Source organism: Hyalella azteca, unplaced genomic scaffold (genome assembly GCF_000764305.2).
Source record: "Hyalella azteca isolate HAZT.00-mixed unplaced genomic scaffold, Hazt_2.0.2 contig4315, whole genome shotgun sequence".
Taxonomy (NCBI): domain Eukaryota; kingdom Metazoa; phylum Arthropoda; class Malacostraca; order Amphipoda; family Hyalellidae; genus Hyalella; species Hyalella azteca.
In genome coordinates, this window is record NW_025934535.1 from 156,311 (window position 1) to 178,774 (window position 22,464).

At 38.3% G+C, this 22,464-nt stretch overlaps 1 protein-coding gene across 1 annotated transcript in view; it reads left to right on the forward strand.

Moving 5' to 3' along the window:
- Positions 1–22,464, forward strand: part of LOC108678093 (agrin) — an 80,387-nt gene that overhangs the window by 26,355 nt on the left and 31,568 nt on the right. Inside the window, exons 10-21 of the mRNA XM_047879959.1 lie at positions 277–498; positions 2,934–3,308; positions 5,563–5,721; positions 8,779–8,906; positions 10,213–10,354; positions 12,164–12,307; positions 12,692–12,949; positions 19,083–19,312; positions 19,758–19,946; positions 20,178–20,316; positions 20,803–20,938; positions 22,126–22,379. Of these exons, the coding sequence (XP_047735915.1) occupies positions 277–498; positions 2,934–3,308; positions 5,563–5,721; positions 8,779–8,906; positions 10,213–10,354; positions 12,164–12,307; positions 12,692–12,949; positions 19,083–19,312; positions 19,758–19,946; positions 20,178–20,316; positions 20,803–20,938; positions 22,126–22,379 (2,376 nt within the window). The remainder of the gene's footprint in view (positions 1–276; positions 499–2,933; positions 3,309–5,562; positions 5,722–8,778; positions 8,907–10,212; positions 10,355–12,163; positions 12,308–12,691; positions 12,950–19,082; positions 19,313–19,757; positions 19,947–20,177; positions 20,317–20,802; positions 20,939–22,125; positions 22,380–22,464) is intronic.

The following is a 22,464-nucleotide window of genomic DNA, read 5'->3' on the forward strand; positions in this document are numbered from 1 at the left end:
TTCTCACATGCCTGTACAGCCCGTGCCTCAACGAATTATGAAAAAAAAGAGTCATTTCTGTCTGAGAGTCTCCCATCAGTAAAATTTTTTCCTGTATTAAGAGCAACCCGAGTTATTTTTCTTAAGGCTTCCAGGTTTTTATATACTTTCCTTCTAACTCCGTGAACCCAAAAAACTCTTCTGAACGAGCCCCACTTTTCGGGACCACGACCAACAACTTTACTTTTCGGGACCATGACCAACAAATGAGTCTTATTTTTCGTGTTGCTTTATCAGACCTGTGCAAGCACGTGGAATGCAAGTACGGAGCCCATTGTGAGGCTGGCCAATGCCTGTGTCCAACATCGTGTCCAGACACAAAGGAACCCGTGTGCGCTACAAACGGCGTTACTTTCCTCAACGAATGCATGATGCAGAGGATGGCGTGCCAGATTGGACAACCTGCTCTCAGGGTGGCTTTCTTTGGCGAGTGCTCGGAAGCTCGGTCGTCCGGAGTCAGTGAGTTACACTAAAAGGAAAAATCTTTTGCTTCTTTCGTGGGTTTCTTGGTGGTTTCTTTGAGCGTTGTTTGTTGATTAATTTTTTTGTTAGCTTTACTTTGATGGGTGAGGCCTAGAACGTCAAACTATTAATCTAGCGACAACCTGTACAAAAATCCAGCAAAATAAAAGAACTCTAATCGATTTGCTACTTTTTAGTCTGAAAGCTACGCAGCGAACACCGACGGCTGCTTGCATTGAAAATTAAGACAAACATTCATGCAGGTCGTGATGGCCGAAAAAGTGAGTACACAAGAGGCCAGTATTTATGATCTCGTGATATTCAGAGCAATATATTTCGCTCGCAGCGGCCTTCGCGTTGTATATAAAAGTTTTTCCTGCGGTTATTAATGCAACGTCGTGAATAAGATTCATGAGCAGAGTGCCACGGTGTTAAAAGATATAATAGAGACGACACCAATAAACCAAAATGAAGGAACCTGGAAGGAAAGTTTTCTTCTTCTCGGGCAGCATTCTTTTTAAAGCACGCTTTTACGGACGCGATGCCAAGAACCGCTCCTGATATTTTGCGGGCTCATTTTTATTTTGGTTTACTAAAAATTCATACTATTTTTTGATTTAGTCAATGAGCGAAGATGGTGCAGAATTAGTTTTTTTAGCCACTAATTTTCTATCCAAAAATTCAAATTTATAATTTTTATAATTATACAAGTGAACGAAGACGATTCAAAATTAGGGTGTATCCATGCCCATGAAAATTGCCTGTTCATGTAATGCCAAGCAATTTGGCTTTTTCTGTGCTCGGACTCACTTTGCTGTCTGTCGAAGACGTTGGCACACTTTGGAAACGGGTACTGGAAATGGGTACTGGAAATGGGCACTGGAAATGGGTGCTGGAAGTGGGTGCCGGAAATGGGAACTGGAAATGGGTACTGGAAATGGGTACTAGAAATGGGTACTGGAAATGGGTGCTGGAAATGAGTGCTGGAAATGGGTGCTGAAAATGGGTACTGGAAATAAGCGCTGGAAATAGGTGCTGGAAATGGGTACTGGAAATGGGTGCTGGAAATAGGTGCTGGAAATGGGTGCTGGAAATGGGTGTTGGAAATGGGTGCTGAAAATAGGTACTGAAATGGGTACTGAATTTGAACAAACCACGTTTTACTTATTGGTAAGCAGCTAATTTTCAGACGAAATCTCATTCACTCAATCACAGAATCTAGCCAAGAAAAACAATTCTGTCTAAATTAACTTTCCTCAAGTTAAATTTGTAGTTCGTCATTCTTAATATATTAGTGTTTTCTGATATTACTACCAGGAATTGTTCTATATTTACTCACTGCAAATTAATTATTTCGCTCAATAATATGGAAAAATGAGACTAACGTTCAATACTTACAGAATAAACTCGTTGAATTTCAATTTGTGTCTATGTTCGGGGTCTATTAACATGTATCCTAATTTGACATCAACCAGGGCACTGATGTTAATATTAAGTTTATTATTAATATGGGCTGAAATTGCACGACAACACTACCGGTAAGTCTCGGTTCTATATTTCTTTTTATTCGTGTATCCCCTTATATTCAAACACGGGTGGTTAATGGCCAGAGAATTTGTTCATTTAAATTTTCAGGGTCGAGCAATAGTCTTCAGATGACGTTTGTTGATCAAAATGCATGTTTAAGGAAGTAATTTAAATTTATTAACGACGTATAGAAAATAGCAACATTAATTTGCAAGTAATATGAAGCATTTTATACAGAAATTTTGGTGGATATAAGTACATGACACACGTAAAAATAATACAAGAAGAAAATTTTGAACTGTGAAAAAAACTCCGAAACAATCTCAAAGCTTAGAAAAATCGGTAGTTGTAAAATGGATGCTGAAGTCCAATCCGTAGAAATGAGGGCTTCAGCTATCGTCGGTCGGATGATGTAGGGTATCTACATGATGACGATGCTGGTGGGTTCCTCCAGCACAGTGCAAGTGAGTCTGAATCTGACGCTGTCAAGAGTCTCACATATTGAATTCATCGCGGATTTTGAAATGAAGTTGCTCGATTGTAACAGTGCCCTCGCACCTATTGTAGTACTGTTGGTGCTCGTCTTCTGGCCAATAACCACCCGTGTTTAAACAAGCTTATTTTGTCATCTAATACTAACCACTAATAATTTATGTACGCATTTGATCTTGAGACGTATTTTTATCGGAATCTGGTTCCTCAAACACGTTAATTGGAAATTCCATATCCACTCTTGGCCTATCAGGTGCTATTAATAAAATGTTTTCTGTTTCGTATCTTTTTCAATGTCTTTCTCATGATTTCTCAAAACCTTGTCTATGTTTATTAATTCTGCAATGAAAATAGATAGTTTTCTTATAAAAATTCGCCCTTGTAAACCGTAAAAGATCATTACCTGCATTCAGGAATGCAAGAAGGTCGTGCCTACACCTACAACCTAGACGGCACAGCCTACCGCGTCAACGGAAGCAAAACCACTCTTGAAGGCACGATTCTCTTCAGTCCAGTTGAACTGCCACCCCTCATCCTGGACACTCCACCCACACCACCACCTGATCCCTGCATCCTGATGAACTGTGAATTTGGCTCCAAATGCGTTATTCTTGATGACGGCTTACCGAGATGCTCGTGTCCCCTCGACTGTACACAAGAAGAGTTCGTGTCCACGGATCCAGTGTGTGCCAGCGATCTAAAGATGTACTCCAACGAATGTGCCATGAACAGGGAGGCTTGTCAGCGCCAGGTTGAACTACGTCTGCGACCTTTAGAGCTCTGCGAAGGTACTGCGTTCGAGAACCTTATGCTCAGGAAAATGAATGAGTGTATTGTCCAAACAGTAGCACACTTACCTCCATCAGGAGCAAAGAAGGGACAGTGCACTAATACTTTATTTTGTCGGGCCGAACTGGATCTGGCTGACCCGCACTAAGGCAAAAAAGAGCCTCGCTATTTGGACAAATTCGCATTCATTTACCTGATTGTACGATTATATGCACATTATTTATGTGCCATATTTTGTGTCTAGTGTTGTCGTTTGTTCCAAAGCTTTCACTATCGTGCTTTTATTTAGCACTGAATCGCCATAATGAGTTCGTTTCATGATTTCAGCTATCAATATTATAAGTTGTCGTTATTTCATGTAGGCGCTGTTTTGTTCCATAGAATTTCCGTTTTTTGATTGTATTTTAGCTTTTTTCGTTTTATTCTTTTATTTACGCCGGATATTTTTAACAATGATTATTTAATATTTTTTTCCGTCGACTAAAGCAGATTTTGATGGTATTTTCACCTGTAATATTAACGATTTATTACGAATATTTTTTTTGTTAAGGCGATTTTTTATTTCAGTCTACGCAACTGGGAGAATTATTCGCATCAATAAATTACTCTCGCTCACTTACACTCATTTTTTCGGAGCTTAAAGCACATTGTTTTAAAATACACATTTATTTGTTTCAGTCTTTCATTTCGTTTTCTCATTTTTTTATCGATGTTTGTTTTCGAAAATTCTTCTACCTGATATCCTTGTATTATTTATTTTTGCATTCGTATGTTCAGTTTGCACCACTGTATTGATTTTGCATGCTGCCACTGCAATCGCATGACAATTTTGCTTCATTTGTTATTTATGGTTTATTATGAGGATGTAATTTTGTTGGTAATATTCGAGGGTAAGATTGGGGTAACCTATGATTTAAGCTGTTTATGGAAAGTGTGACGATAGGCTCCTTTTGCTAGCTACTAGGATGCATTAAAATAATTGTGTTAATGAGCATGTTTTTTATCTTTGTTTTTCTTATTTTGCACACTTCATTGATAATTAAGCAGTACTAGTCTCAATATTTGTTTCTTCTTCGTAACCAAAATCTTGATGCGTAATCATTTAGCATATCGACACCTTTACAACCATGCAATACTTCTTGTGTCGACTAATTTGTTTGTCAAATTTGTTACATATTTATAATAAATTCTTAGTCATATTGTTCCACATCAGGAGGACGCAAATATACTTCACTCACACACTTACAATACTTTACTCATTGTGTTATATGACATATCTCACGGAGCATTTATATGCTTTGATAATTCATAGCCCAAACTAAATCATGAATTAATTAAATTACTCGTCCATTCACGATTTTAGAGACCGTTATGTCGAAAAAAATAAAGAATTCCCTTCTCAACAAAATTTCAATTCACTTTGATCATACTAATGTGAACAGATCTTAATTATTCATGATAATTAGGTGACTGTGATATTATAGCGCTTGCTAGATGTCATTGTTCAAGTACATTAGTCAAGAAACTAGTAAAATGTGATAAATCTGAGTGGCGGATTGCCACGATAGGTATTTATTTTCATACAAATTGCTGTATTGAATTTATATCAATCACGTTGAATTTTTTCTGGCCTTTGCATAAACACTTAGCCCAAGTTTTGATAAACCTTTAAAATTATTATCAAATGTATTTTTTTTCGTTAGCTTGTAAATTTTACAGGACACGTCTTTATTCGTTAATTTACGTCGTTATTTGATTTCCAGTTTTGATGATGTTTTCATTTTTAGTTTCCTTGTTTTTCGATGTGTTTTCTTATTTTGTTCATCTTTCTAATGTTGCTCAATCTATTGTCGCGAACACATCTGGCTTGAGGAGGCGCTACTATGCACTGTGCACATTACATAAGCATTTCGTTTGTCTTATTTCAAGAACAATTCAACAATATTTCATTGAATTTTACCAAATTTCACTGAATTCTCCGTCAAAATCTTTAAAACTTTATTCATATATGATTTCAGTATAAAATTGTTTTAAATGACCATAAACTCACTTTACTCCAATTTATTTGGTATTTTAAATTGTGTTTCGACGTCTTTTTTGTACTGATCCATCACTTTTTTACTCCTGAGTACAATATGAGGTTTTCCTTTGAATATCTGTGAGATATCGAATATTCAAACGTAGACTTTTCTGTTTCTCCATAGTACTTTTCGAAAAAAATTATAACATATTTGTAATTCATTACCTGCGCAGACTACGAGTTGATACCGTGCAACAACGTCTCGCCTTTGGTGAACCCTGCGACGGGTCGCGATTTCTACTGCGGTGAAGGACCGGACAAAGAGGAGTGTCCAAAGGGGTCGTACTGCCACTGGTCTTTGTCTTTCGCCAAATGCTGTCCTCTCGAGAACAGTGAGTGTTCATTTGCAGGAACCGTGTCGGTGATGAGGGGTGCTAGAAAGGCGCCCGCTCTCTGCTCCGACAGCTCCCCAAATGATGATGGTCTTGCAAGAAATTAGCATAAATTTCGAGATTGAGTGCTAGTGGAAGGGAGACTGTGTAGGTCGTACGTATGGCAGGTGCCTGAGGGAAAGACCTCATCAAACCAATGAGGCTGCCCCTGAGACCAAACTATTCCATAGATGCGAATGGAGTCTTTCAAGACCCTGAAATTACCGAAACGTTTGTGGGAGCTGCTATTTATTTTACGCCTCGAGAAGTGCCCGTGCAAGGGCTTTTTCGGTGAGGTTTACGACCTTGAAATGAAGTTCGTCTTCATTACCGGGAAATCTTTGTGCAACCGGCTCGTATTTTCAACCCGAAGAAAAGTCGAATGTTATTGCACTCCCCCTTTATTGCTGGAGTTTTATTGTCGTCATATCTTAATATTATATTCGTGAATTACTTAGCAATATAGTTATTTCTTCATTTAAAGGTATATTAATAAGGGACTAATCCAAAATCTTAAAATTCTATGTTGATTTGGTATATAATTTGTGACAAAAAGTAAATCAATAATTTAGAACATTCACCCAGATTCAAGTAGGCATCTAATTGGAAGCATACCTGGAAGTATAATATATTGGCGTCCTATTACAACTTTCATGTTTTGTACTGTTCTTGGGCTCTTCAAATCCATAAACTATCTGGTACATATTTTTTCCATTGACTAATGAAGGTTTCCATATTACAAAAACTGGAAAACAATGGAGTACGGTCCTTTTCTGTGCGTCCGGTTCAAGTCTAAATTGCTGGATAAAATACGAGCGAAAAACAAGTATATGTTCGAATAACGCACAAATGGTTTAGAGCTTGAACCTATAGATTTAGGCTCCTGTCTTAGATGTTGCACCCTCTTCCACCAGCATTCGGATCCGAGGCTGTAGAAACACCAATAGTTCTAGTTTCCGTTAAAGTTGTAGTAATGAGTTATATATAGGCATAGGATTAAGTTGGTTCTAAGAATAAATATAGTTATTGATATCTTTATGGCAATAAACTTCAAGGAATAGGTGTAGTTATAGTTATTGTTACAACAATAAATTTAAAGTTATTGTTTTCGTTGTAGGCAATTGTATTGTGTTTTTTTGCGGATGAAAGGGTCTTTTATGATTACTGGAACAGCAGCACGCACCACTCGACCATGAACCCGGACATATAACAACCCACATGGCTCTCCTCCACGACCAAGGGCGTATGCCAGTCCCAGGGCAGGCCTCATGCTCGTAGTAGGTGACAGACGCCTGATGTCAGGACGGCAAACGTCGTATGACAGGACGACAGACGTCGTATGACAGGACGACAGACGTCGTATGACAGGACGACAGACGTCGGATGACAGGACGACAGACGTCGGATGACAGGACAACAGACGTCGGATGGCAGGACGACAGACGTCGTATGACAGGACGACAGACGTCGTATGACAGGACGACAGACGTCGGATGACAGGACGACAGACGTCGTACGTCGGATGACAGGACGACACACGTCGGATGATAGGACGACAAACGTCGGATGACAGGACGACACACGTCGGATGACAGGACGACAAACGTTGGATGACAGGACGGCAGACGTCGTATGACAGGACGACAGACGTTGGATGACAGGATAACAGACATTGGATGACAGGACGGCAGACGTCGGATGACAGGATAACAGACATTGGATGACAGGACGACAGACGTCGGATGACAGGACGACATACGTCAAGCAAAGTGATGCCAAGTCCGAGGCTCAAATGTGAACGGTTAAACTTGAATAAGAAGAGTAATATGTTTTAACATATGTGAACAGGTTGTTGGCTGGCAGAAAACGTAGAGAGACCATATGAATCGTCACGACTAAGCGCATGATCAAAGTATATCGTGCTGCTTCCATTAAGTGTCCTTTATATGCATAATAATTTACTTAGGTAACAATTTCAAGATTAAATGTAGTCGAATATGTTTACTTAAACTAAGGTTTCTAAATATTAGGAAGCGGGCAAAACCGTGACCGGTGAGCCGACTTCAGAGACACAAATGAAGACAGAGTGCGACCAGCAGAGGTTCCGTCTTATGAGCATAGGGTGCATCGTTTTAGACACCATATAAATATTTCTATCTTGGACATATTAGTGACATGGTTGATCTTTATTAATATCACTTTATGGAGCATGTTCTTATTATTAGGAATTAAGGAAGACCTCAATACGAATAACACTATCAGGAGCATGTTATCTTCATGGTTAATGAAGGTCTCCATACGGATCTCACTATCTCGACCTTGTTCTTCTTGTGGTTTATGGAGGTTTCCGTCGATGCGGATATCGCCTCATCCATTTCATGGGTTTACTTGGTTCAATTAATCCCCTATTCGCAGTCGCCGGAGGCTCGGACGTTCTCATTCATCCCTCTGATGACCGCTTGTTATTTCTTCCAGGGATCGAGTGCCACTATGAATGATGATGTGGTTTCTTGGACCGAGTTTCCTCAATCTCTAAAATGTTTATAATTATCTTTTGAACATGTGCATTAAGATATAAGGAATTGGTGGATAGTTTTAAGTAATAATAATGATTTTAAAAGGAAATGCCCGCAAATCTCACAATTTTGTTGATCAGTAATTCAAACGGAAACACTCGAAAATTCATGTAAAAAAAAATTTATTGAAAGTAATTTATTTTTGACTGGAGTCTCTGCAAAAATATTATAACTATACACGATTCTTGCAAATTGGCTCCAATTATGTACCTGGGAGATTTTATTCAATCGTTAGCTTCGAGACTCGCAAGAATTTGCCTAACCATCATTGAGAGTTAAATGCAGAATTATATTGACTTTCTTTCTCGTACCATAGTACTGAGTTTCTATCCAACGCTAAAATGATTTTATTTAACATAGAAATTTCAAAATTCCGTATTAATTTCCATTGACATTTCCTCGACAATTTATAGCAAGATAATTTTGTCGGTTTCCACGACAGACACAGCAACCGACTACCCTGAGGAGACCGGCTGCCGGGCCTCCAAGTTTCAGTGTTGCCCGGACGGAGTAACTGAGGCCCGGGGAGAGAACTTCGCTGGATGTCCGTCCATTTGTCAGTGCCACAAGGTGGGGTGCGGAAGCTTCAGCGCACAATGCAGAACAAATCGGGCTGTACTTTGGCTCCTAAGGGAGCGTGTGGGGCAGAGGGGTTACTTTTATTGTGGTGTTTGTTGCTCGTGAGCGATGGCATATCAGGGCATGAAGGATAGCGAGGATATTTCTAGCCGTATTCTGTGGGAGCAATTATGGAAATTTAAACGACAGTTATAAATCCCAAAAGTTACCTTTAACTGAAATATAAAACCTGTTATCACTGACGCATTTTTACCTTTTCAAAATGAAATGATCTGCTACTTTATTGCCTATTGGGATACTTCGAGGTACAAGAATAATGCGAATACTTCAGTTTCGACACATTGTGGGACGCCAAAAACGGCTGCTGCACATCGTAAATAATATATCAGTTCATGTTGAGTACATACTGAAACAAACTGCAACATTGTAAAATAAGGAATATATACCTATTATTTTTTAACCCTTTCAATCAACTTTACCAGCCAACTTTATAAATTAACCATCCATGTAGTAATCATCGTCAACAATTCGATTATCTCTGATGTTGCGATCACCACAGCAATTCTTTTCAAATGGCTGCCGCCAGCCACCCTATAGGCGGCCTTGCCGTCAACAGCGACAAATGGCCTAGGAGCTGCGAGAGTCGTTTTCGAGGGCCTAATGGTTCTGTGTTATGCAATTTAGCTTGAATGTTTTCGCGCCGAAGACAAATACGTCAAGTTCTAATTTCTGAACGGATGAATATTTGTGTTTTGTTTCATGATCTTAAATCTAGTTGTGTAAATATGACTAATTGAGCCTGTTATGAAAAATCCTGTTATAGAAGTTTGCTGATTATTGTTGTTCAGACCAAGTTTTCACCATTTCCGTTTAATAACTTTTGATATTTTCCTTGAAAATTCTATTGTCTCGCGTGCCTATGATGATCCTTTCCGTAGCTAGATCAAAACTTTTACGAAAAAAAATTGTTTTTTGACTAACTTTTTCAATTCCGAGCAACTTATCTTAATTATTTATAATCTATTATAATATAAACGATATCCACTCTTACAAACAGCGCACCAAATCAGTAGGTAACTGTGTGCATTAAACGCGGGCAACCCCGCTAGCTCTAACATCGCTTTGATTCACGTTTTTGAACAATTTTTATACCTGTGGACCATTGCATATGCAGTATAGTTGGTTAATTTCCGCGACAAAATTCCTTGCTGAGTTGTACAAAGAAGCTAAACTCTAATAAATTTTGTGCATAAATTTTCTGTCAATCTAATACCTGGACGATTTGATCTCCTGACAGCTTGGAGCTCACGAGGATACCTGCGATCCTGTGACCAATCAATGTCACTGCAAGCCTGGGGTCGGCGGCACCAAGTGTGACCGCTGCGAGCCTGGCTTCTGGGGTCTACCGTTGATACAGCGCGGCAGTGATGGATGCTTGCGTGAGTTTAGGCTTCACTATTAGGATGTGATGGTTCAGGGGGACCTGCCAGTCGAAGGAATATGGTATTGCGAGTTTGATGGTTCGGGAGGACCTGCCAGTCGAAGGAATAAAGTGGCGAGAGCGTGATGGTTCAGGGTGACCTGCCAGTCGAAGGAATATGGTATTGCGAGTTTGATGGTTCAGGGGGCCTGCCAGTCGAAGGAATGTGGTATTGAAAGTTTGATGGTTCAGGGTGACGTGCTAGTAGAAGGAATATGGCGTGATGGTTCAGGAGGACCTGCCAGTCGAAGGAATATGGTGTTGAGAGTTTGATGGTTCACGGGGACCTGCCAGTCGAAGGAATATGGTATTGAGAGCGCGATGGTTCAGGGTGACCTGTCAGTCGAAGGAATATAGCATTGAGAGAGTTTGATGGTTCAGGATGATGTGCCGATTTAGACTTGGAAGGTAGATGGTATTGCAGCCGCGATGGTTCGTGGTGATGAGCCAGTGTTGACATTGAGGGAAGCAAGGATCGGGGGTAATTGATGACGTGTTGCCATCGAGGGGGAAGACAATGGTGGTTGTGGCTTCTGGAACCGAAATAGGTTAGCCGTTTTATTATTCAGTAATTTGGTCTTTCTGTAAAACGTTTTACTAAATTTACCACCAGTATTCCCCCTAAAATATTTATATGACAAGGATAACACTCTGTCGTCGAGATTTCGAAGCCATCTAGGGCAAATTATGCCAGTGAAAAAAACTTAAAATTATATAAGGTTGGAGCTGTCTCGGCAATAACGCAACAAGAGTTATTCAAGCTTATTTTTAGTCATGCATTAATGAAGTCTAATGGCATTTTTTGATACCGTAAGCTCCATAATCAGCATGAAATTTCTGCAAGCCCGAAAATAAGTCAGTTGCGGGATATTATTCATACTCAATCCACGGGATCTCATCAATCACTTTAATGATTTGGCTTCTCCTTCTTCGTATGATAAATTGAGAGCTTAATTGCGCCTTTCATGCCGAGCTTCTTTTTATCGAGCGATCTTAGATCGTTAGCCGAAACATATGTATGCAGATTTTTTTTCATCTTTACTTTTTGGTTTTAACAGCATTGTAGGGAACACGAATAACGAACTTTCTTTCCCTGCTCTACCTTTGTTTTTATGGGCTATAAAAATTCTTTAGCTCGTCACACGTCCTAACGAGTCTGAAAATCTGAAAACTTTTCCTTTGTGTGATTTTGCTAAGAAATAAAAAACAAAATGTTTTGCAATGTAGTGTAAAAATTGATGCATTTACGCACACACGACGGGAAAGTTGGCTTTATTTACTTTTTTGATAATTTACAATGTCGTATAGTTCATTCATTACTGAAACTATTTTATCCTTGCTTTTCTGCAAGCCTTTCAACACGTTTAAAATATCGCATGAACTTCAGTACTCAATTTACTTGACAAAAGCCCATCTCAAGTATTCCCCATATACTAATTGGGCCGACCCAGCATATACAAGTATTCCTTCAACGCGCGGGAAGTTGGCTGAAAGTTTGTTCAATTACCATACACATATTCCCTGTTTAAAGTAATTTATCATGTTTTCTCTTACGCGATAACCATACACATATTCATCGTTCAAATTTGTGTCACATTTTATCGTACAAGAGATAACCATACACATATTCAGCTTTCAAATTTGTGTAACATTTTATCGCACAAGAGATAACCATCCACACATTCTGCTTGCAAGTGTATTTCCCACTTTATTACACCATCAATAAATACTGCATTTTTCATCGCAAAAGTTTTTGCTTGCTCACCAGCGTGCGGATGTTCGCTGTTCGGTTCCGTGCGCGACGACTGCGAACAGATGACCGGACAGTGCGTGTGCAAGCCAGGCATCGGCGGGAAGAAATGCAACATGTGCCCTGACGGACTTGTTCTTGGGCCCAAGGGATGTCAGCCAGGTACTCATTATATGTTATTTCAATAACTAACAGCATAATTTTAAATAATTTGATAATAATAAATAATTAATAATAAATTCATTTTAAAATAGCCAATTTTTATTTCCTCAGGCTGGTTAGTATTGTATATTGTCGTTTTAAAAACCCTCGGACAAAGCATACCATTACATATTATTAAATTTATTTTCGCGCTCAATTGCTTATGAAACTTTTGTCTTACGAGTACGACCAACTTGTTTCACCATTTTCACTACAATTGTGCACCAAAAGCCTGTTTTTCTAAATTGAATAGAAGCATTTATTTAGTCTATTACAAACGCATTGATAATATTTTTTCCAGAAAACACTCTCTTTCTCACGCATTTCCACCTGTCATTTCCACAGCAAGTGTCCACGCAACAACTGCCCCGAACAGCTGCGATGAGCTGCAGTGCTACTTCGGTGCCCACTGCCACCAGCAGCTGCCTGGAGGCCTCGTCGAATGCGTCTGTGACGCCCAGTGCCCCGCAGACTCGAGCAACGTCACGCCCGTCTGTGGCTCGGACGGCGAGACGTACGGCTCCGAGTGCCACCTCAAGCTCTTCGCCTGCCGCTACCAGAAAGACGTCGTCGCTCAGGGACTTGGACCTTGCAACCTGCCTGGTGAGTAGCGGTGTGCTGGACGTCGTTTTTAGCGCATTTTCTCATTTATGGAAAAAATGCACTATTGTGCTCGCCATATCCGTCCGTCCGTCCGTCCGTCAGTCCGTCCGTCCATCCGTCCGTCCGTGACTTCACGTTTTCGTCGACGAAAAAATGCGCTCTGTCACTCACTGCAGTGAGTACTGAGTTATATTTTTTTACCTTCGTATGCTTGCACTCTCGTGTTCCTGTAAATTCGGTTTCGGGATTTCTTTGTTTATGTCGATATTTTTTCTTCATATACTGTTTTGCCCTGTTCATATATACGACTCATTTGCACTTATATTCCAGTTTTTTATGTTTTCTTTGATAGAATTTTATTTATGTGGCTTTATATTCAATGTGTTTTTTTTTCAACAATGAAGAGTGGCTCATTTCAAATAATCTGTGTGCAATGTTTGCTCTCAAGCATGGGCCTAATGTTTTAGCTTTTTTAAATACCTTCGAGTCCAAATAAACGTTACCCTTATAATAAATGAACGAGAACAAAATGTACTAAAAACTTTATACCGCTAATATAACCCAAGCACATCCTCTACGTTAGTGGCTTAGAATTAATGAGTATCAACTCGTTAAGTTGATTAGTCTTTATTTTGAGTCAACCATATCATACTGTTAAATTTAACTGATGAGGCTATATGATCTTTTGGCTTTGATTGTTACATTAGATTTTAGCTCCTGCATGCTGCTGCATTTTCTCGGTATCACAGTGGCCTCAATCTAATCTCTGTAAGCAAACAATTTTCTGATTGATTCTCTAAGAGCATTTTCAATACTTGAGACAATGCACCAATAATCTATTCATTCGTTAATATTCCAACCATACTCATAAAAATGCACGCCAATTTCATTCGCTCCTATTGATACAATCAAATAGAATTTGATTATGAGGCTCGAATACTCGTTCCAACATCAAAGTCTTTATATTTTTTTCTTTTGCTTGGGCCCTCTTTCGTAGATATTCCTTCAGCAATCCGCACTGTTTCTTAGTTTTCAATGATCGCAGCTTCCGCACTCCGTTTACCCTGCACAGGCATTCACTTGCCACCTTGATAGCACTCAGTCATGCCATAGCCGTATACGGCAAATATAAAGTGGTCTTATCTACTGGTCTTCGCATCGTCAAAAGCTGACTTCAGCTCATCGAAGAAGAACTCCATATCGAATCTTCAAGAAGAATTTCACCCGTCCTGAATGCATTTAGACGGGCGTCTTCTGGGACATCGTGCAGCCGCGTCCAGTAACCGTTTCATGTCGTCGAAACGGCTTTGTTTACACACAACCATACATGATGTGTGTGGCATCCTCATCATATCAACCGTCAAAAATTATGACATCATCGTTGATGAAATATTGACCCTCTTTTTTGTGGAGCCCTTTTACGGACCAGCGAAAATCACAGCAGCAAATGCACTTCACAAACATCGATGCGTGATGGCAGACACTTGTTCACTGAATATTTGGAGACACTTGGAGAGCAGAGCAATATTTGGGTCTAAAATAAACAGAGTGCTTGCTGACAAGTAGAAACAAAATATCTAGTATTGAAGATTCAACGAAATTTCAGCCTTCATAAAGGAATAAAATTTGATATCTCGTTTCTGTTCATTCATCGTAATTGCTGATGAAAATATTCAGGACAGAGTATACAGTATATACAAGGAAACAATTTATTGAAAAAGATACGGTGACCTACTCCTATAAGAATATCCAGAGAGTCGGTCAAACTGCTTCTGTACACTATATATAAAGGTTGCCCTATGAAATCGTTGGAACACAAAAGATTATAAGCTGTACAAAGATTCGTTATTCAATCATGTTATTTATTTTAACATATTGAGGGAAGATGGCAATAGAATTTTATTTATTAATTTATTACTAATTTAATTCAGATCAGTCAAAAAATGCCATTTTCGATTTTCACCTCCGTTTCTTATGGTATTCTACGTCCAGATATACATACCCACTCTTTTCTAAAAAATTTACTCTTCATAATGATCTTTGCGTTTTATATTTAAATATCTTTTCTAATTTCGAGGATTGCAGACTTTAGTTCTATTGTCTCCGGGTGCATGAATTTCTTTCTGGTTTATTATTTCATCAGTAAAATATATTTTAAAGTTTGTCTATCTACATTCTAACACCAATTAAATCATTGAACTACCTCTTCCATACATTTTTTTAATTCATAAGATTTATTCATCAAGTTTAACAAAAGATTGTTCACGATCTTAAATTTTGATTACCGAATACAATAATTTTTTTCTGAAATAATTACAATTTTTCTTTTTCTTCAAAATGATGATCATATGCCCAGAAAATTCACCCTTCATTTTGAAATTTGATTTCAGTTACAAATTTTTTCAAGTCTCTTCCAAACAATATAGCACCGACCATAACTTAAATATTCGTTTACATTCTTACTTATACTTATACTTATACTTATCGTTTACTTATACTTATCGTTTACATTCTTACTTAATTCTCAGCCCATCTATACACTCACATTTAAAATTAAATCGTACACCTTGCTCAATCTTGAATAATAATGTAATTGCTTGGGTCACAATGGTAATAATCAATTTCATTGAATTGCGCATAAACAAACCTATTTGTAATGACACTTTTTTATTTGTACCATACTTGAGATTCAAGGCCATTCAAAACGAATGTCCAAATTTATATTTATTATTTAATTTGTATTTATTTTTCTCATGAATGATGAACTACACAATACTGAATTGAGGCTTCACTTAACCGCACTTATTTGGTTGGTTAAAAAACAGCAAGTATGAGCCTTTTCAATTCTACGTATTCGTTATTTTTTTTAGATTCGTGCTTTTTTGTCAATCAAATGATTTTATTTATATTTATTATGATGAATCGTCCAACTATCACCTGTCCCACGACATGTTTTCTATCCTATTGTTTTTTTATTTATTTCATATTCGTTTAACTTTATTTCTTGGCTTGATTAGAAAAGATTGATCATGTACATGGTGATAAAAAGGCCGCCGCTACTAACCGATCAGATGACGTGACCGAAAATCCCCTTCTTGGTCGCTCCACAGCGGCGCTATCGACCGAACCCCATCGGGAGGAAGCGGCCAAGTCGACACGCCACCTTCTTCCTCATCATATGAGACCTGCCGACGTGACCAGCGATACAACGAATCTTGAATCACTTCGAGAAAATGAAGCAAGCCCTGAGAACACAAGGCAGGCAGACAGCACAAGCCGCAGCGCGAACGTTCAACACCAGAAGAATTTTATGAATAAATCAGTGGACTTTGTTGTTAAACCAGGTATTTATACAAAGATTAACCATGATCTGTGGCCAAAAATTAGTCACGAAAGTACAGTTAGTTCCGATTGGACGGGAAGTGTGGCTAATCATAACTGGATGGACGACCGTAATGTTGCCAATGTGCACTCGGAAGACAGTCAAGATGCCTCCGACTTCCACTGGACGGACACCGAAGATACCGTGGATACGCAGTGGCAGGACGCGGAGACCAGTTTCCCTTGGACGAATACCGGTCTCAGCACTTCTAGCATGATGGCCACGGCGAGTTCCGAGAACAGCATTCTTCGTGCAACTCAAACTTCTTATTCGACGACGAAAAAGTTCGGCGCATCGTGCACAACGCACCTTGACTGCCCCCTGGCGCGATCCGAGTGCATCGAGGGCATTTGTTCCTGCCAAGAAGGCTCCTCCTGGAGTCAGGATTTACAGCTTTGTGAGGGTAAGTTCCTAAACCCCCTACCATTCACTCCCAGTAAATTTGTCCGTGTTTTGTGGTAGTTCTCTGCGTACCTTATTTTTAATAGCTTTCATAAGTGTGCACGCCTTATATTTATTTTATACCGCTAATTTTATTTATCTGAGGATGATAACTAGATAAGATGAACAGCAAAACAATGATACCACACCATTCATTGGAGACACTTCACCGTAAAATAATCTGATCGTGTCTAATAATTATTTTTTTTTTATTTTTTAGTTTGTGAAAACTTGTTGCACTCTGCACTAATAAAAATTGTGTGGATTTCTGCTTTTAGTTGACATATTACGGCTGTGGCATTTACCGGTATCTTTTGATGATGCTCGGCGTGTTTTCAGGCTCATCCACAAATATTTTAACACCTTTGTTGAAAATTTCTTCAATTTGCCTTTATTCAATATTCGCGGGCTCTTTTGTCTTCATTAAATCTTTAGGCAAATTCGAATTTCTCGCTGTAATTTTCCATCAATAATCAATTAGGATTTTAAGAGAATCTTCTAAATAATTATTATACATAAATTTTGTTCAAAACTAAATCAAACATCATCGTTTTGTGGATTGAACTCTACCTCAGTCTTGATGGAACTCTCCCTAAAATTCTGACTAGAGATAGACGGACATTTTCATATGTTATTTTCGAAACGGTGCTCAAACCATAGCTTGTATACTTCGAATTAAAAGAAGGAATTCAGATCTCTTAAATACAAGTAATTTTCTTTTTTTTTAGAGAAGAAATTTTTATATAAAGGGTTCATATCGCATTCCTGGAGAGGTATTATTCAAATAAGTATTTCAATAATTACCGCATTTATAGCAATGTCAAGCCCTAAATGCCAGTAAGTTTATGTTTTCAAGCCATTGAAATATTCTGATTATTTAAAGGGATTTAGGCGTATTTTTGCAGTAAAAATGTTATCAAATATTCATATTTTAATTTCTATATTGTTTGTGAAAGTCAGAATGCTGTTGAAAAGTTGAGTTGTTGTGCTACGCTCATGGAGGAAAGGCTGACTTTTTACTGTGGGCCTATTAAAAGAATACCGATTTTTGGGCCGCCTAATTTATTGTCTGGGTTTCCAAGGGCCTATTTTTCCTTGTTCTGTTTTCTTCGCGTGGCCGTGACAATAAAGAATGCTTCGTTGCCTTAAGTTAGGCTTCACAAATAGCAGGCAGGAGGTCTAAGTAACTCCTACAGTTTTTTAACTTTACTCGTAGAATTATCAAATCAATACATAATAAATTAATTTTTCCTTGTTATAACTGCAGAAATTATCCTCACTACTTTTAAGTAAAAGATTTTTCTAGGCAGTTATTTAAATTTCTACATTCAAATATTCATATTCCATATCGTGATCACAATTAGACTTTGCGATAAAGAGTGATTATTCACATTCTTGGATATGAATTTCGAAGAAGCGAATCATCATTATATTAATATTTTATTCCGTTAGCCTGATACTGAAGATTTGAAATATTTAAGTTTCTAGGAAGATTCTTCGAAATTTTATATGCGGAACAACGAAACTCGATCTGTTCCTTTCGTAAGCTCAAAGGCAATGAACTATAATTTCGAGTCGCTCTTTCATTAATCGAATTGGGACAAAGGAATACTTATCAGGGGGAAAACTAAATAAAAAAGCAATTTCAGGCTAGCATCGCAAAACAGATCTCGAAGCTCATTGGTCGAGGCACAACGTATCTTCGTGACAAGAACCTAGCAAGGTTCTATGATTAATCAAATTATGTTACCAGTGAACTGTCGTGATTAATAGTGAAACACTCAATTAAAGAAGTAAATTCATTCCCAATTCATTGGGGGTTCAGTTACCGAAAAAACGCTAGATTTCGTCAGGCAAATGGGATTTTCGTTAATAAAAGTACAAATTAAAGCAAGGAAACATTAGATTAAAAAACGTAACTGAAAAGATAAATTTTATTAATTTATCCAATTAATCATAGCCTAACACTAGAAATATTGTGTTTCCAAATTAACTAAAAATTAACCTAATGGATTTTCTACATTGGTCGTCGGGTAGTTGTCGAAATTATAAGTTGAAAAATTACGTCAGGAGGCCATTAAGTATTTTTCGCAATGTCATTTTCCGAAAGTTAATTCATGAAGCTGAAACTCTGAAGCAGCCTTGTTGCATTCAATTCCTGAAAATTCTATCCAAGCAACATCCGCTGGAAAATTTTCTGCAAGAAACTCTTATCTTTCGTTTTTCTTGGTGCCATCTTAAGCATACTCGCTGTCATTTCCTTCTAGCTGCCATTACCTTCAAGCAGACCACTGTCTTTGTGTCACGCAGAAAACGCCCCCGGTCACGAAGCTGCCACGGAGAACCCGTGTTCACGTTCCCCATGTCATGAAGGTGCCACTTGCGTGCCCCAACCGAAGGGGAGCTTCACCTGCGACTGCCCTCCCCATCGATCTGGTCCCCTTTGTGGGGAACACCACAGCGCCCCCTACCAGACCCCTTCCTTTCAAGGCAACTCATTCCTCGAGATCAAGAAGATCAAAGCGTACAATAAAGTTCAGGTGCTGATCATAACAATCCTGCATGCATCCTTGACGATAATTGGATAAAAATTGAGCTCAAAGGTGGAGCTCAAGAGACGGGCTGATTATTGTAATCAATTTACATATGTTGTAATTGCAGCTAGTTACAATAATTTTCCAATAGTTTAGAAGTTATTAGATTAATAAAAAATTATTTATTATTCGTCTAATGATTAAGCTCCGTCTCTTAGACTTTTTCATGAAACTTTAGCGAAATGAATTGAAAAACTCTGCGTGTTTTCACTGGTATCTCATTTATTATTCTAGTCGGTGGGTCTGTTAAAGTCACCTTTAATGGGCTCCAAGTGTTTCTAGTGTTTAAATAAAGATTATCTAACCAATTTAGCCTTAAGTATTAATTTTTATCGTGAGCGTCGAGACCATTTTTTGCTAATATAAGACGGCATGTGTCGCAATGTTCCAGATTGAGTTGGAGTTTCGGTCGTTCACGTCTAGCGGGCTGCTGTTGTACACGCAGCAGCAGGAGGACGGAGAGGGCGACTTCTTGTCACTTGCGGTGGTCGACGGTTTTGTCGAATTTCGATTCAATTTGGGGTCCGGGACTGCAATTATCAGGAGTCATCACAAAATCTCGTCTAAAAGATTTCACAGAGTGTGTGATTCTGTTTAAAGTTTAATATGAATATTAGCATTTGAATACAGTGAGAATTTTACCATACCAAATTTATGTGTACTAAATCAAGAATGAAAGTAATTTGTCGAATGAACAACAACGAGGCTTAAATTAGACAGTGTTTGATCTTATATGTAGTTGCAGAAATTGTGCTTTGTATAATATCAATTGTGTGAAAAATTACTATATATAAAATTTTTCTCGCATTAGGTGGTAGCAAAACGATACCAGAGAGATGGCGTGCTGCAGCTGGACGGTGCAGAAGACGTCTCGGGCAAAGCCCCCGGCCACCTCAAGTCGCTGGATCTCAGAGGCTCTACGTTCCTTGGATACGTTAAGGGGGACTCAAGCAAGTATGTTAATGTTCTAATATTTGCTTTAACTAATATTTGCACTAATGAACGGCAATAATTTTACCTTATTTCACAATTGTATTTTTTGTTCGTCTTTTTGTGTGTGTTTTTTTTTTTGAGCGAAGCATGGAACCTAAATAAGTGACTATTTGCAGGCGTATGCATGCTCATGTCTGGATATTACCAGGCTGTTGAACTTAATTCCTATTAGGAGAGTAGTAAGGCGAACCATATCTATAAGGAGAGGGTTAATCAAAAAATTTAGTAATTCTTATTCAGTAGGTGTACATTTTTTCCAAAAATAAATATCTCATCAGAATATCAAAATATACGGTGAACGAGAGTGCCATGCTGAGTGCGGGTTGCTTCTGATCTCTCTTTAATTTGAGTGCTTTATTTTCAAAATTATATCTAGAATTTAAATGAAATTCTGTATGACGATGTTCCGGAAAACGGGCTTAATAAATCGCATTAGGTGGTAGCAAAACGATACCAGAGAGATGGCGTGCTGCAGCTGGACGGTGCAGAAGACGTCTCGGGCAAAGCCCCCGGCCACCTCAAGTCGCTGGATCTCAGAGGCTCTACGTTCCTTGGATACGTTAAGGGGGACTCAAGCAAGTATGTTAATGTTCTAATATTTGCTTTAACTAATATTTGCACTAATGAACGGCAATAATTTTACCTTATTTCACAATTGTATTTTTTGTTCGTCTTTTTGTGTGTGTTTTTTTTTTTGAGCGAAGCATGGAACCTAAATAAGTGACTATTTGCAGGCGTATGCATGCTCATGTCTGGATATTACCAGGCTGTTGAACTTAATTCCTATTAGGAGAGTAGTAAGGCGAACCATATCTATAAGGAGAGGGTTAATCAAAAAATTTAGTAATTCTTATTCAGTAGGTGTACATTTTTTCCAAAAAATAAATATCTCATGAGAATATCAAAATATTCGGTGAATGATAGTACCGTGATGAGTGCGGGTTGCTTCCGATCTCTCTTTAATTTGAGTGCTTTATTTTCAAAATTATATCTAGAATTTAAATGAAATTCTGTATGACGATGTTCCGGAAAACGGGCTTAATAAATTTCAGCAACTACCTATTCGTCTCAGACGTTAAAAGTTAAGCTCAGGTTAGAAAATTTTAAATAATTCTTAAAATAAGGCCACACACACAAAATTTTTTCCTTTCTTGTCAATGCTGGAGTTCAGGAAAGAAAGTTTGTGTTCGCAATTTTGTATTTGATCCGTGTTGAAGTTCTGAAAAGTAAATGTCCTCTTTAAAATTCCTTATAATATGGGACAACTTGGGCACCCAATAAGGATTAGTCGTTTGCAATTTTGGCCTTGATGGATATTAGTAAGATAATAGTGAGGCTTTGTAAAGCTAATAGGGTGAGGGTCAATTTATTTTTCATTTAATGGTTTTAATTTCCCCATAAGTGTTGGAAATTAAATAACCTCTTCAACATTACTAAGAATAGGAAACAATGCGAGTACCAACGAAGGATTGATTGAATGTTTTTTTCCTAGATTTACATTGAAGTGTTGAAATTAAAATACCTCTTCAACATTCCTTATAAGTAGGGATAACGTGAGCACCAATGAAGAATTGATCACTTGTTATTTTGTCCGTGATAATATTAGGATAATATGTGCAGTATTATTATTTTGTCCGTGATATGTTAGGATAATAGTGATTTTGCAGTGCTTGAAAAGGGATATTTAATTTAAAAATTCTCCCATAAAAATGTTTTTTCATTTAGTGGTTTCAAATTCCCGAGAATTTAAGTATTGAAAACTACAGGCCTTCTTCAACATTCCCTAGAATATGGGATAACGTGGGCACCAACGAAGGATTGGTTGGCTGCATTCGCTCCCTCCGCATCAACGGTCGTCCCATAGACCTGATCTGGCCAGGGTCTAGTCAGATCATCCAAGGCTCGCTGGTATCAGACTGCGTCTCGAGTCCCTGTTACAGTTTGCCTTGTTTGAACAGAGGCTCCTGCCGACCAACGGATACCACGAGCTTCAAATGCCACTGCCGAGAAGGCTATCGAGGTAAATTGAGTCAAATTTGAGGGTCAGAAGACTTACATGAGCAAATACTTTCCAGGTTAATTGCTGATGACAAATTTGTTTTAGA